The following is a 16,126-nucleotide window of genomic DNA, read 5'->3' as shown; positions in this document are numbered from 1 at the left end:
CCCGTCTCTACTAAAAATACAAAAATTATCCAGACACGGTGGCTCATGCCTGTAGTCCCAGCTACTTGGGAGGCTGAGGCAGGAGAATCGCTGGAACCCGGGAGGCGGAGGTTACAGTGAGCCGAGATTGCACCACTGCATTCCAGCCAGGGCAACAGAGTGAGACCCCGTCTTAAAAAAAACAAAACAAAACTGTGGGCTTGTCATTTCCCGGTTAGAATCCTTTGAATGCAAATGCTCTTTTTGTTGTATTTTCATCTTCATGGAAACTGCTGGGTTGGTTACCTTTCGGAAAGTTCATGAGATGTCTAAAAACTCCAGCCTGTGTTTCAGTGAGGGGAATCCCTGCCCTCTGCCAACACTGGTGGCAGGGAGAGGCAGCAGTGGCTCTCAGGATTTTATTTATTTCATTTATTCATTTATACTTTTTTGAGAAAGGGTCTTGCTCTGTCGCTCAGGCTGGAGTACAGTGGCGCAGTCACAGCTCACTGCACCCTCAACCTCCTGAGCTCAGGTTGTTCTCCCGCCTCAGCCTCCTGAGTAGCTGGGACTACAGGCGTGTGCCACCACGACTGGCTAATTTTTGTATTTTAGTAGGGATGGAGTTTCGCCATGTCGCCTATTATTATTATTTTTATTTTGAGTGGAGTCTTGCTCTGTTGCCCAGGCTGGAGTGCAGTGGCACGATCTTGGCTCACTGCAGCCTCTGCCTCTGGGATTCAAGTAATTCTCCTGCCTCAGCCTCCTGAGTAGCTGGGACTGCAGGTGTGTGCCACCACGACTGGCTAATTTTTATATTTTAGTAGAGATGCGGTTTCCCCGTGTTGCCCAGGTGGGTCTCAAACTCCTGACCTCAAGCCATCCGCCTGCCTCGGCCTCTCAAAGGACTGGGATTACTGGTGTGAGCCACCTTGTCCAGCTGGCTTGAAGGATTATTATTATTATTATTATTTTGAGATGGAGTCTTGCTCTGTTGCCCAGGCTGGAGTGCAGTGGCACAATCTCGGCTCACTGCAACCTCCACCTCCTGGGTTCAAGCAATTCTTCTGCCTCAGGCTCCTGAATAGCTGGGATTACAGGCGTGTACCACCACACCTGGCTATTTTTTGGATTTTTAGTAGAGACGGGATTTCACCACGTTGGTCAGGCTGGCCTCGAACTCTTGACCTCAAATGATCCACACACCTCAGCCTCCCAAAGTGCTGGGATTACTGGTGTGAGCCACCGCGCCCGGCCGGCTTGCGGGATTTTAGAAACATATTTTGCTTTCAGCAGAACAAGGTTTGCTATTCTGCGGTGCCACGTACAGACCGGCTCTAAGTTCCTGTTGGAGTTCAAAGCGGACTTGTGAGAATGAATGTTTAATTTCACATCTGGCATTTTCTTCCAGTTCCTTAAAAGTAGGGTGTCTCATCAGGTTTATATAAAAGCCCCTGACGTGTGTTCAGGAAGGGCAGGGTGCTATCATGAGATTCTTGTTTCCTTTGCCTTTATGGGAATGTGGAAACCATAGGTACTTTCTAAAAATTACCCTTGTTATCAATGCAGGCAAAAGTAGTCAGACAGGAAGGGACTCAAGAGAGTAGGGATGCAACTGCTTTTTTAAATTGATTTTGAAATCTCATTTTTTTATTTATTTATTTATTTTTTTTTGAGGCGGAGTCTCGCTCTGTCACCCAGGCTGGAGTGCAGTGGCCGGATCTCGGCTCACTGCAAGCTCCGCCTCCCGGATTTACGCCATTCTCCTGCCTCAGCCTCCTGAGTAGCTGGGACTACAGGCGCCCGCCACCTCGCCCGGCTAGTTTTTTGTATTTTTTAGTAGAGACGGGGTTTCACTGTGTTAGCCAGGATGGTCTCGATCTCCTGACCTCGTGATCCGCCCGTCTCGGCCTCCCAAAGTGCTGGGATTACAGGCTTGAGCCACCGCGCCCGGCCGAAATCTCATTTATTTTTATAATTAGAGACAGTGTCTTGCTGTGTCATCCAGGCTGGAGTGCGGTGGTGCGATTATGCCTCATTGCAGCCTTGAACTCCTGGGCTCAAGCAATTCTTGTGCTTCATCCTCCCAGGTAGCTGGGACTACAGGCATGCACCACCATGCCTGGATAGTTTTTTTTTTTTTAATTTTTATTTTTTGCAGAGACAGGGTTTGGCTGTGTTGCCCAGGCTGGCCTCAAACTCAAGACCTTAAGTGATTGTCCCACCTCAGCCTCCCAAAGTACTAGGATTACAGATGTGAGCCACTGTGCCTGGTGGGATACAACTGTTTTCTGACTGCGCATGTGTGTTGTTGTTGCCATTCTACTCTCAAGGATGTATCCTTTTGTTTCCTTCCGGAAGATCAGAAAAGGGAGGACCTCATATATTCCCTCCTAATTATACCCAGTTACACGGTCTCCATACCACCTGTTACAGAGTGCCTTTCTGGTCTTGCAGGACTTCTCTTGTTTTTCCTTCTGTCTTCCGTGTCCTGTCTGCTCCTGTCTGTATAAATTTCAGGACTCCTGAAATAGCACAGAAGCCCCCTTCTAACCCTGTGGTTTGATGTGTGATATTGTTAGGATTACAAAACTATGTAATACACTAGAGGAGTCAGACATTCCAGAGCTCCTAGAAGGTGTTGATGTTAGGGTGGCTGTGGGACAGGTGCCCCTCCTAGTCCCTGGCCTTTCATACTGTGTCCCCTGGAGCCCCTCTTTCTTTCTGTTTTTTTTTTTTTTTTTTTTTTTTGAGATGGAGTCTCGCTCTGTCACCCAGCCTGGAGTGCAGTGGCACGATCTTGGCTCACTGCAACCTCGGCCTCCCAGGTTCAAGAGATTCTCCTGCCTCAGCCTCCTGAGTAGCTGAGATTATAGGCGCCTACCACATCATCTGGCTAATTTTTTTTATTTTTTATTTTTTATTTATTTTGAGATGGAGTTTTGCTCTTGTTGCCCAGGCTTTCGTGCAATGGCATGATCTTGGCTCACTGCAGTCTCTGCCTCCCAGGTTCAAGCAATTCTCCTGCCTCCGCTTCCCAAGTAGCTGGAACTACAGGCATAAGCCACAATGCCTAACTAATTTTGTATTCTTGTAGAGATGGGGTTTCTCCATGTTGGTCAGGCTGGTCTCAAACTCCCGATCTCAGGTGACCCACCTGCCTTGGCCTCCCAAAGTGCTGGGATTACAGGTGTGAGCCACTGCACCCGGCCTGGCTAATTTTTTATATTTTTGGTAGAGATGGGTCTCAAACTTTGGCCAGGCTGGGCTCAAACTGCTGATCTTAAGTGATCCACCTGCCTTGGCCTCCCAAAGTGCTGGGATTACAGGCGTGAGTCACCGCACCTGGCCTTTGTTTTGTTTTTGAGACAGGGTCTCACACTGTCACCCAGGCTGGAGTGTAGTGGTGTGATCTCAGGCCTCTGCAATCTCCATCTCCCAGGCTCAAGCAATCCTCAGCCTCCCAAGTAGCTGGGACTACAGGTGCACACCACCACACCCATTTATTTATTTATTTATTTATTTATTTATTTATTTATTTATTTATTTATTTATTTTTAGAGATGGGGTTTTGCTATGTTACCTAGGCCGATCTCAAACTCCTGGGCTCAAGCAATCCACCCATCTCAGCCTCCCAAAGTGCTGGGATTCCAGGCGTGAGCCTCTCTTTCTATCCTTTTCTTTTCTCAGTTTTCTCCCCGCCACCTTTCCTGCAATATCACCTGTTGTCACTGCATCCACCAGCATCCGTACCTGTTCCCCCATCTTCCCAATGCCCACGGGACCCACATCCCTGAGTATCCCATAGCCCTCACAGATTCAATATGCCCCCAACTGACCCTGTTGTTCTTGCCACCATAAACTGGTCCTATCTTGGATGCTTCAGGCTCATTGACAATCCCTCCTCACTCTCTTCTCCCTCCTCTCTTCCATTTCTCCTGGGTATGAAGTCCTGTTCACACAAACTGCCCTTGGTTTCTGTGGCGTTATGCGTGCTGTCTTCAGTACCTTCTTCATTCTGCTGCCAGAAGGCTGTTTCTCTCTCTCTTTTTTCTTTTTTAATTTTGTTTTTATAGACACGGCGTCTTACTGTGTTGCGCAGGTTGGTCTCAACTTCTGGACTTAAGTGATCCTCCTGCCTCAGCCTCCCCAAGGGCTAGGATTATAGATGTGAGCCACTGTGCCCTGTCTAGAGGGATATTTCTTTTATTTTCTTTCTTTTCTTTCCTTTTTTTTTTTTTTTTTGAGACAGAGTCTCACTGTGTCGCCCAGGCTGGTGTGCAGTGATGTGATCTCGGCTCACTCAGCCTCTCCCTCCTGGGTTCAAGAGATTGTCCTGCTTCAGCCTCCTGACTAGCTGGGATTACAGGTGTGCACCTCCATGCCTGACAAACTTTTGTATTTTTAGTACAGATGGGGTTTCACCATGTTGGCCTGGCTGGTCTCGAACTCCTGACCTCAAGTGATCTGCCCGCCTTGGCCTCCCAAAGTGCTGGGATTACAGGCGTGAGCCACTGCGTCCGGCCTTGGATTTTTTTAGAGATAGGGTCTCACCCTGTCACCCAGCAGGCTGGAGTGCAGTGGTGCAGTCATAGCTCACTGCAGCCTCAACCTCTTGGGCTCAAGCAGTTCTCCTCCCTAAGCCTCCTGAGTAGCTAGGAGCACAGATGCACCTCACCACGCCTGGCTGTGTTTTGTATTTTTAGTAGAGACAGGGCTTTGCCAGTTGCCCAGGTTGGTCTTGAACTCCCAGGCTCAAGCAGTCCACCTGCCTAGGCCTCCCAATATGTTGGGATTACAGGCGTGAGCCACTGCACCCGGCCAACATCTCTGCAGTTCTTTGTTTTACTACTTTGTCCTTTAGCTCTGGTGGTAGCTTATCACAGTTCTTTAGGCGCGTCTTTCCTTTACTTGCTGTAAGAGTGCAACCTTATTTGTCTTGAGAGTCCCCCTGGGCCTGGCACAATGTCTGGCCCACTGAGATGCCCAGCAAACGTTTGTTGAGTGAATACAGGAATGATTTCCACGTGGCTGATTTGCCGGGTCCAGAACCTGCATTTGATCCATGACGCCTCCATTCCTCCTCGCAGAGGTAGATTTGAAAGCTATTCTTGCAGACAGGTGGAGAATCTTAACGATCTCTGACCAGTGTGTCCAAGCTCTAATTTCTGGAGGTAATAAATCTGGGAATGGATTCCACATGGCTCAGATGGGAGACAGAACAGGTATACACAGCCAGACCTCCAGAGGTGGGGATCCAGCCCGGGACCAAATCAAGGTCTAGCTACAACGAGGATAGGGCTGGCTGGGCACAGTGGCTCACGCCTGTAATCCCAGCACTTTGGGAAGCCGAGGCAGGTGGATAACCTGAGATCAGGAGTTCGAAACCAGCCTGGCCAACATGGTGAAACCCCATCTCTACTAAAAATACAAAATTATCTAGATGTGGTGGTGCATGCCTGTATTCCCAGCTACTTGGGACGCTGAGGCAGGAGAATTGCTTGAACCCAGGTGGCAGATGTTGCAGTGAGCAGAGATCATGCCACTGCACTCCAGCCTGGGCAACAGAGTGAGACTCTATCTCCAAAAAAACAAAACAAAAAAACCAACAACAACAGCGAAAAAAGGTACCATCTAACACCACCAGCTTGCCCTCGAATTCTTTCCTGGGTGAAGCCAAAAACCCTCCCAGGGTAAGAGTCAATTTTGGGGCTTGCCTCTTCTACATCAAACCTATATTTTCGATGATACCCTTTATAAAATCTACATAGACAGATCAAATATTTCTTTTTTTTTTTTTTGAGACGAAGTCTCGCTCTGTCGCCCAGGCTGGAGTGCAGTGGCCGGATCTCAGCTCACTGCAAGCTCTGCCTCCCGGGTTTACACCATTCTCCTGCCTCAGCCTCCTGAGTAGCTGGGATTACAGGCACCCGCCACCTCACCCGGCTAGTTTTTTGTATTTTTTTAGTAGAGACGGGGTTTCACCGTGTTAGCCAGGATGGTCTCGATCTCCTGACCTCGTGATTCGCCCGTCTCGGCCTCCCAAAGTGCTGGGATTACACAGATCAAATATTTCTTTTTTTTTTTTTTTTGAGATGGAGTCTTGCTGTGTCGCCCAGGCTGGAGTGCAGTGGCCGGATCTCGGCTCACTGCAAGCTCCGCCTCCCGGGTTCACACCATTCTCCTGCCTCAGCCTCCCGAGTAGCTGGGACTACAGGCGCCGCCACCTCGCCCGGCTAGTTTTTTTGTATTTTTAGTAGAGACGGGGTTTCACCGTGTTAGCCAGGATGGTCTCGATCTCCTGACCTCGTGATCCACCCGTCTCGGCCTCCCAAAGTGCTAGGATTACAGGCTTGAGCCACCACGCCCGGCCTCAGATCAAATATTTCTAATGAAAAATGAGCCTCCGTTTCAAGATAGGCTGCCAGGGTAAAGCACACACCACATCTTGTAGGCATCATGGGAAAAAAATCCTGCAGACCAGGGATCCCCAACCCTCAGGCCACAGACCAGTAGCAGTCCATGGCCTGTTGGGAGCTGGGTTGCACAGCAGAGGTGAGTGGAGGGCTGGCGAGCATTGCCGCCTGAGCTCCGCGTCCTGTCAGATCAGTGGCAGCATTGGATTCTGATGGGAGCTCCAGTCCTATTGTGAACTGTGTGTACAAGGGATCTGGGTTACCTGCTCCCTATGACAATCTAACTGATGCCTGATGATCCGAGGTGGAACAGTTGCATTCTAAAACCATCACCACCCATCCCCATCCATGGAAAAATTGTCTTCCATCATTGGTCCCTGGTGCCAAAAAGGTTGAGGAACACTGCTATAGACTATCTCATTAATCTTTTTTTTTTTTTTTTTTTTTTTTTTTTTTTTTTTTTTAGTATTGATTACGTGATGAAATGGTTTTTTGTTTTTTTGTTTTTTGAGACGGAATTTCGCTCTTTTTGCCCAGGCTGGAGTGCAATGGCGCGATCTCGGCTCACCGCAACCTCCGCCTCCCAGGTTCAAGTGATTCTCCTGCCTCAGCCTCCCGAGTAGCTGGGATTACAGGCATGCACCACCATGCCTGGCTAATTTTGTATTTTTAGTAGAGACGGGGTTTCTCCATGTTGGTCAGGCTGGTCTTGAACTCCCGACCTCAGGTGATCCACCCGCCTTGGCCTCCCAAAGTGCTGGGATTACAGGTGTGAGCCACTGCGCCCGGCCTTTTTTTTATTTTTGAGATGGAGTCTTGCTCTGCTGCCCAGGCTGGAGTGCAATGGCATGATCTCAGCTCAGTGCAACTTCCATCTCCCGGGTTCAAGTGATTCTCCTGCCTCGGCTTCCCAAGTAGCTGGGATTACAGGCGTGAGCCACGGTACCTGACCCATTTGGCATATTTTAGTACGGAGATGGTGGTCAGGCATGGTGGCTCACGCCTGTAATCCCAGCACTTTGGGAGGCTGAGGTGGGCGGATCACCTGAGATCAGAGTTTGAGACCAGCCTGGCCAACATGATGAAATCCCATCTCTACTAAAAATACAAAATTAGGCGGGAGTGGTGGCAGGCACCTGTAATCCCAGCTACTCAGGAGGCTGAGGCAGGAGAATTGCTTGAATCCCAGAAGCGGAGGCTGCAGCGAGCCGAGATCGTGCCACTGCACTCCAGCCTGGGCAACAGAGTGAGAGTCAGTCTCAAATAAAGGAAAAAAAAAAAAAAAAAGAAAAAAGAAGGAAAAAGAAAATATTAGCTGCCACTAGCACCCTCTTCCTCATTGCCTTTCTCTACCTGTACAAAGAGTGGCCATTAACCAGGTACCCATTATGAAGAACTTGAAGCATCCTTCACTCCCACTCAGAGATGTTAAAAGCTGGTAGAAGTCCTTGCGTCTATTTCTGCCGTCATTTCTAACATCCTCTGGGTATTTTCTGTCCCAGGAGTAAATTGCACTATTGTCTTTCACTAATAGGGACACATACGGCTTTAATGAATTAAGAGTTAGATTCATAGGAGATTTAAAAAGAAAAGCAATTCTTGATTGTTCCCTACAATTATAGCTGTTTAATCTTTACTCATAACAACTTTAGTGAGATAGAATTCACATGACATACAATTCACCCATTTTAAGTGTGCAATTAGGTGGTTTTGAGTACATTTACAGTTGTGCAACTGTGACCACAGTCAGTTTTAGAACGTTTGCATCATCCTCAAAGAAACACTGTACCCTTTAGCTACCACTTTCCATCCCCCATTTCCCTCGCTCTTGGCAGCCACGAATCTATTTTCTGTCTCTATGGATTTGCCTCTTCTGGATTTTTTTGTATGAATGGAGTCGGAAAACGTGGCCTTCTCTGTTCGACTTCTTTTATGGAGAAGGTTCATACCTGTAATCCCAGCACTTTGGGAGGCAAAGACTGGAGGATCTCTTGAATTCAGGAGTTTGAGGGCGTTCTGGGCAACATAGCGGGACCACTGTCTCTACAAAACAAATTTTTAAATTAGCTGGGCATGGTGGTGCATGTCTGTGGTTCCAGCTACGCTGGAGGCATAGTTTTGTTTTGTTTTTGTTGGTTTGTTTTTGTTTTTGTTTTGCGTGTGTGTGTGTGTGTGTTTTGAGATGGAGTTTCGCTCTGTCACCCAGGCTGGAGTGCAAAGGCAAGATCTCAGCTCACTGCAACCTCCGCCTCCCGGGTTCAAGCCATTCTCCTGTCTCAGCCTCCCTAGTAGCTGGGATTACAGGCATGTGCCACCCCGCCCAGCTAATTTTTGTATTTTTAGTAGAGACAAGGTTCCACCATGTTGGCTAAGCTGGTCTCGAACTCCTGACCTCAGGTGATCCACTCGCCTCGGCCTCCCAAAGTGCTGGGATTATAGGAATGAACCACTGTGGCTGGTCTTTTATTTACATTTATTTATGTATTTAGAGACAGAGTCTCACTCTTTCGCCAGGCTGGAGTGCAGTGGTGCGATCTCGGCTCACTGCAACCTTTGACTCTCAGATTCACACGATTCTTCTGCCTCAGCTTCCCAAGTAGCTGGGATTATAGGCACGTGCCACCACACCCAGCTAATTTTTTTTTTTTTTTTAATTTTTAGTAGAGATGGTGTTTCACCATGTTGGCCAGGATGGTCTCGATCTCCTGACCTCATGATCCACCTGCCTCGGCCTCCCACAGTGCTGGGATTACAGGTATGAGCCACTGCGGCCGGCCTGTATTTACTTTTGAGACAAGATCTTGCTCTGTTGCCCAGGCTGGAGTATAGGGGTGCAAACACAGATCACTGCAGTCCCAGACTCCTAGGCTCAAGCGATCCTCCTGCCTCAGTCTCCCATGTAGCTGGGACCAGAGACACACACCAGTATCCCTAGCTAATGTTTTAATTTTTTATAGAGATGGAGTCTCACTATGTTGCCCAGGTTGGTCTTGAACTCCTGGACTCAAGCGATCCTTCCGTCTCTACCTTGCAAAGTGCTGGGATTATAGGCGTGAGCCACTGCACTCAGCCTCAGATATTATGAATAATGCTGCTATAGACATTTGTGTACACGTCTTTGTGTGGACATAAAGTATCATTTCTCTTAGGTAGTTACCTAGGAGTGGAATTGCCGGGTCATATGGCAACTCTTGGTTTAATATTTTGAGGAACTACCAGAGTGTTTTCCACAGTGGCTACACTGTTTTACATCCCCATCAGGAATGCAAAAGGATACTAATTTCTCTACATTTTTTTTTCTTTGAGATGGAGTCTCGCTCTGTCGCCCAGGCTGGAGTGCAGTGATCTTGGCTCACTGCAACCTCCACCTCCCAGGTTCAAGTGATTCTCCTGCCTCAGACTCCTAAGTATCTGGAACTACGGGTGCCTGTCACCACGCCCAGCTAATTGTTTTTTGTATTTTTAATAGAGACGGGGTTTCTCCATGTTGGCCAGGCTGGTCTTGAACTCCTGACCTCAGGTAATCTGCCCGCCTTGGCCTCCCAAAAAGCTGGGATTACAGGTGTGAGCCACGGTGCCCGGCCCATTTCTCTACATTCTTTGCACTTGTAATTGTCACTCTTTTTGGTTTTAGCTATCCTAGTGGGGATAAAGTAATATCTCTTTGTGGTTTTTTTTTTTTTTTTTTTTTTTTTTTTTTTTTTGAGACGGAGTCTCGCTCTGTCGCCCAGGCTGGAGTGCAGTGGCCGGATCTCAGCTCACTGCAAGCTCCGCCTCCCGGGTTTATGCCATTCTCCTGCCTCAGCCTCCCGAGTAGCTGGGACTACAGGCGCCCGCCACCTCGCCCGGCTAGTTTTTTTGTATTTTTAGTAGAGACGGGGTTTCACCATGTTAGCCAGGATGGTCTCGATCTCCTGACCTTGTGATCCGCCCGTCTCGGCCTCCCAAAGTGCTGGGATTACAGGCTTGAGCCACCGCGCCCGGCCCATCTCTTTGTGGTTTGAATTTGTGTTTCCCTAATGTCCAACAGCCAGTTAATCTTTGTTGTTGTTGTTGTTGTTGTTGTTTTGAGACAGAGTCTTGCTCTGTCGCCCAGGCTGGAGTGCAGTGGCATGATCTTGGCTCACTGCAAGCTCCACCTCCCGGGTTCACACCATTCTCCTGCCTCAGCCTCGCGAGTAGCTGGAACTACAGGCACCCGCCACCAGGCCCAGCTAATTTTTTTGTATTTTTTAGTAAGAGATGGGTTTCAACGTGTTAGTCAGGATGGTCTCGATCGCCTGACCTCGTGATCCACCCATCTTGGCCTCCCAAAGTGCTGGGATTACAGGCGTGAGCCACCACCCCTGGCCGTTGTTTTTTTTTAAATCGAGACAACGTCTCACTCTGTTGCCCAAGCTGGAGTGCAGTGGTGTGATCATAGCTCGCTGTAACCTCCTATTCCTGGACCCAAGTGATCCTCCTGTCTCAGCCTCCCAAGTAGCTGGAACTACAAGCACATGCCACCATGCCTGGATATTTATTTATTTAGAGATGGAGTCTCGCTCTGTCGCCCAGGCTGGAGTGCACAGGTGTGAGCCACCGCGCCCGGCCCATACCTGGATATTTAATTATTATTATTTCTTTTTTAGAGTTGGGGTCTTGCTATGTTGCCCAGGCTGACTTTGAACTCCTGGCTTGAATCGATTCTCCCACTGTGGCCTCCCAGACTGCTGGGATTATAGGCAGGAGCCACTGTGCCCAGCCCTAGTTAACCTTTGAATGCATATTCATGTCTGATTTTGGTTCTGCCATAGCCTGGGGAGGATGGAGGGCAAGTGTTCTTTGTACCTGCAGTATGTGTGTGTGTGTGTGTGTGTGTGTGTGTGTGTGTGTGTGAGAGAGAGAGAGAGAGAGAGAGAGAGAAAGAAAGAGAGAGAAAGAGAAATGAAATATAGTGTGGGACTCAGGGCTGAGAAGCCCAGGGCTATGGCCAAATCTAAGACTAGGATGCCGGCCAGGGATGGTGGTTCATGCCTGTAATCCCAGCACTTTGGAGGCCGAGGCGGGTGGTTCACGAGGTCAGGAGATCGCGACCATCCTGGTCAACATGGTGAAATCCCGTCTCTACTAAAAATACAAAAATTAGCCAGGCATGGTGTTGGACACTACTTGGGAGGCTGAAGCAGGAAAATCACTTGAACCCAGGAGGTGGAGGTTGCAGTGAGCCAAGATCATGGCACTGCACTTCAGCCTGGGCAACAGAATGAGACTCCATTTCAAAACAACAACAACAAACACCACAAGAATTTCAAGGAAACAATGAGTAATTTTTTTTTAGGGTAAGTATATCCCAAACATTGCATGGGATATACTTATCCTAAAAAAGGTTTTGTTGCTTATCTGAAATTCAAATTCACCAGGCATCCTCCATTTTTATTTGCTAAGTCTGGCAATCCTGTCAGTTGCTGGTGAGTTGCGTGTCCTTGAGTGATGGCCTTTGCCCCTTGGAGCTTCAGTTTTCTCACCTGTGAGATGGGGACAGAGCTTGCTGGGAGGCGTCAGTGGCACACAGGGTCCTGTGACATCTCTGGATGTGGAAGCCGTTAATGTGACTGTGACTGGGAGCCTCAGACTGGGGTTGGGTCCTTGACTAGGAGGGGTGGGGGGCTAGAACTGGCATCCTTGTCCCCTTGAAGCTGCCTCTCAGCCTGAGCTTGGTCCCTGCAGGGTTCCTGCTTGGTTCAGACCCCAGGCAGCCAGTGTTGAGGGGAGGGTGGAGGTTATTCCATAGTTGTGTACTGAGGCTTTCCTCCAACTTCCTAGCAAGCGACTGTATGTGTGTGTGTGTGTGTGTGTGTGTGTGTGTGTGTGTGTATGTGTGTGTTTTCTTGACTTAGCCTAATCCATTTGCTGCATGGAATGTGATTCAGAATTATTGCTACTTTGTTTTTCCCATTTGTTTGCTTTTGCTGTTTTTTTTTGTTGTTGTTGTTGTTTTTCTAATTTGTGCTTCTTTTGTGGGTAATTCTCAGGGTGGGTTTTTTTTTTAAGAGGATTTACTATTCTTTAGACCAGTCGGTTTTCCTCGAAGATATTGGTGGAAGGTTTAGTGTTTTGGAACAAAATAAGCAGGAGTTATATAGTGAGCCTTATATTCTAGGTGCTGAGGATTGTGGTGTATGTGTTGGGGAGACGGGGTGTGTGTGTGTGTGCGCGCGTTGGCAGAGAGAAGCCATCTGAAGAGTTCGATTTTGAAAAATGTCAACTCAAGTGTAAGGGACACAAGGAGGAGAAACACCCAAATAGGTATGCTGAGGAAAGGGAATCAGGGAAGACTGCCTGGAGGAGGAGGCAGCATTTGAACTGGATATCTTGAAGCATGATGGGCTGGAGTTAGAAATAGGGAGCTAAGGTCCAAAGCACTTCACCAGCCAAAAGATAGACTAGCCTAGAGATGCCTAGAGATGACTGTTATATGTTTGGAGGAATAGACAACAGCAGCGGCAAAACAATAAACAAGAAAATAGCTGACATTAATGCAGCACTTGCTATGTTTCAGGCACTGTTAGAGTGCTTGCCCTGAGTTGTTTCACTTCTTCTTCCACATAAGCCATGTTACAGAGGAGGATAGGAGTCTTGGAGTTGTGCAAGAGTGGTGGGCAGGCCTGTTTAGTGGGTGCAGGGGATGGAGGGGCAGAATCTTGAGGGGAGTGCAGGGTGATGGGGAGCCATGGAGGGCATTGGGGCCTGGGAGGGACCGCCTTCAGGAGAATGAGAACTCAGGGCATTTGTGCAATGGAGATCGGGCTCCCTGGGAAGCTCTCACCACACCCAGGTAAAAGGTAATTAGGTCTTGATTGCAGGCCAGGAGAGCAGTCCGGGAAGGAAAGTCAGCCAGCGAGGTGGGAGGATTGACAAAACAAATACATTCAGCTTTCCTTGCCCCATTTCTGACGCGGGCACCTTTATCCCCGTAAATCATCTCCTGAAGATCTTCAGTGTTGACGCACTGGAGACAGTTTCCCTTTCGCCTTCTGCACCTGCCGCGTTACTCAATCCCCTGTAATCCCATTGTCCCAATTGCATCATTTCAGAGGTGATGATTTTAAGGATTTTAACAGGGCTTGCCAAAAGAATTATTTTCTTGGCCTTTTGAAAGTAATTACTTAGGCATGGGCACTTTACAGAGAAAGCCACTCATCCCGGCCGGCTGCAGGGTTTACAGGGCCCGGGATGAAAACACAGGGCCCAGGTTTCACGTCCATGAGGCCGGCTCTGCCCCTGATCCTTCTGACGCATCCACCGTGCGTCTGCTCACCTGTCTTTGCTTTCTGTTCATTTTCTCTTCTAGTGTGTCCCGGCATGGATATCCGGAACAACCTCACCAGGTTACACGAGCTGGAGAATTGCTCTGTCATCGAAGGACACTTGCAGATACTCTTGATGTTCAAAACGAGGCCCGAAGATTTCCGGGACCTCAGTTTCCCCAAACTCATAATGATCACTGATTACTTGCTGCTCTTCCGGGTCTATGGGCTCGAGAGCCTGAAGGACCTGTTCCCCAACCTCACGGTCATCCGGGGATCACGACTGTTCTTTAACTACGCGCTGGTCATCTTCGAGATGGTTCACCTCAAGGAACTTGGCCTCTACAATCTAATGAACATCACCCGGGGTTCTGTCCGCATCGAGAAGAACAACGAGCTCTGTTACTTGGCCACTATCGACTGGTCCCGCATCCTGGATTCCGTGGAGGATAATTACATCGTGTTGAACAAAGATGACAACGAGGAGTGTGGAGACATCTGTCCGGGTACAGCGAAGGGCAAGACCAACTGCCCCGCCACTGTCATCAATGGGCAGTTTGTCGAACGGTGTTGGACTCATAGTCACTGCCAGAAAGGTATGCTGGGGATACAGGGTTCTAAGCAGTGTCTAGTGCCTTGTTCTAGAAAGCTTAAAATGTTTATAGCTTAAAAATGTTAAATGGACATTAGGTAGGGGCCGGGGAACAGTGGGTGGTGGCATTCACTAGCCCAGGGAGTGGCAGACTTTTTCTGTAAAGACTCAGATAGTAGATACTTCAGATTTTTCAGGCCATATGGTCTCTGATGCAGTGACTCAATTCTGCCATTGTAGTGGGCAAGCAGCCACAGGCACGCATAAACGTGACTGTGGCTTTGTTTCAATAAAACTTTATTTACAAAAACAAGTCGTGGGCCGGATTTTGCTGGAAGACAGCAGTTTGCCACCTCCTGTGCTAGACAGGGAATGTTGTTCTTGCTTGGGAGAGGAAAAGGAGTGGAAAACTATAGATTTGTTTTTTTTTTTTTTTTTAAATAGTGTAGTTCTTATCTGATTATAGAAGTGATATTGCTTATAGGCCGGGCGCAGTGGCTCACGCCTGTAATCCCAGCACTTTGGGAGGCCGAGGCGGGCGGATCACAAGGTCAGGAGATCGAGACCATCCTGGCTAACACTGTGAAACCCCGTCTCTACTAAAAATGCAAAAAATTAGCCGGGCGAGGCGGCGGGCGCCTGTAGTCCCAGCTACTCGGGAGGCTGAGGCAGGAGAATGGCGTGAACCCGGGAGGCGGAGCTTGCAGTGAGCCGAGATCGCGCCACTGCACTCCAGCCTGGGCGACTAAGCGAGACTCTGTCTCAAAAAAAAAAAAAAAAAAAAAAAAAAGAAGTGATATTGCTTATAATAGACATTTGGAAAAAGAAATGTGTAAACGAAAAAAAAGGAAAACATTCATCTTATTCCACAATGCATGTCGCTGAGAGTACTTTATTGGGGGTTGTTCCTTCTAGTGGTCTTCAGGAATCTGTTGTGTCTACTAAAGGTTTCCTTAACCATTCCTGTTATTGGGCAGTAAGATGATTTCCAGACTGGGCGCGGTGGCTCACACCTGTAATCTCAGCATTTTGGGAGGCTGAGGAGGGTGGACCCCTTGAGGTCAGGAGTCTGAGACCAGCCTGACCAACATGGTGAAACCCTGTCTCTACTAAAAATACAAAATTAGCCAGGGTGTGGCAGTGCACGCCTGTAGTCCCAGCTACTTGGGAGGCTGAGGCAGGAGAGTCACTTGATCTCGGGAGGTGGAGGTTGCAGTGAGCCGAGATTGCGCCATTTTGCACTCCACCCTGGGCAACCAGAGCAAAACTCTGTCTCAAAAAAAAGATGATTTTGGCTGGGTGCGGTGGCTCACACCTGTAATCCCAGCACTTTGGGAGGCCGAGGCGGGTGGATCATGAGGTCAGGAGTTCAAGACCAGCCTGGCCAAGATGGTGAAATCCCGTCTCTACTAAAAATACAAAAAAATTAGCTGGGTGTGGTGGCATGCCCCTGTAATCCCGGCTACTCCGGAGGCCGAGGCAGAGAATTGCTTAAACCTGGAGGGGCGGAGGTTGCAGTGAGCTAAGACTGTGCCACTGCACTCCAGCCTGGGTGACAGAGGGAGACTCCATCTCAAAAAAAAAAAAAAAAAAAAAAAAAAGATGATTTCTAGTTTTCACAAAGAAAGTGATGAACATTTTCGAGTCAAAGCTTTATCTAGCAGTTATTTCTTTAGGCTTGCTTTCCAGAAGTGAAATTTCTGGGTCAGAGGCTCTTGGTGCAGATTGCCAAATGGTGTTCCGGAAACATTGTACCAACGGCCGCTCCTCCTAGCTTTGGAGAAGAGGGAACACCTTGGCCAGCTTTGAGTGTTATTTGAAAGATCTTTCATAATTTACTGCGGGAGGGA

General features: G+C 48.4%; 1 protein-coding gene across 4 annotated transcripts in view; it reads left to right on the top strand.

The window, feature by feature from the left end:
* The window catches only part of INSR (insulin receptor), a 192,810-nt gene that overhangs the window by 11,701 nt on the left and 164,983 nt on the right, over nt 1–16,126 (top strand). For all 4 annotated transcript variants that reach the window (XM_077979745.1, XM_077979744.1, XM_077979743.1 and 1 more), the window contains exon 2: nt 13,729–14,280. In XM_077979745.1, the coding sequence (XP_077835871.1) occupies nt 13,729–14,280 (552 nt within the window). The remainder of the gene's footprint in view (nt 1–13,728; nt 14,281–16,126) is intronic.

This window comes from Macaca mulatta, chromosome 19, assembly GCF_049350105.2.
Source record: "Macaca mulatta isolate MMU2019108-1 chromosome 19, T2T-MMU8v2.0, whole genome shotgun sequence".
Taxonomy (NCBI): Eukaryota; Metazoa; Chordata; class Mammalia; order Primates; family Cercopithecidae; genus Macaca; species Macaca mulatta.
Note: the sequence above shows the minus strand (reverse complement) of the source record. Positions and strands in the feature narration are given on the sequence as shown.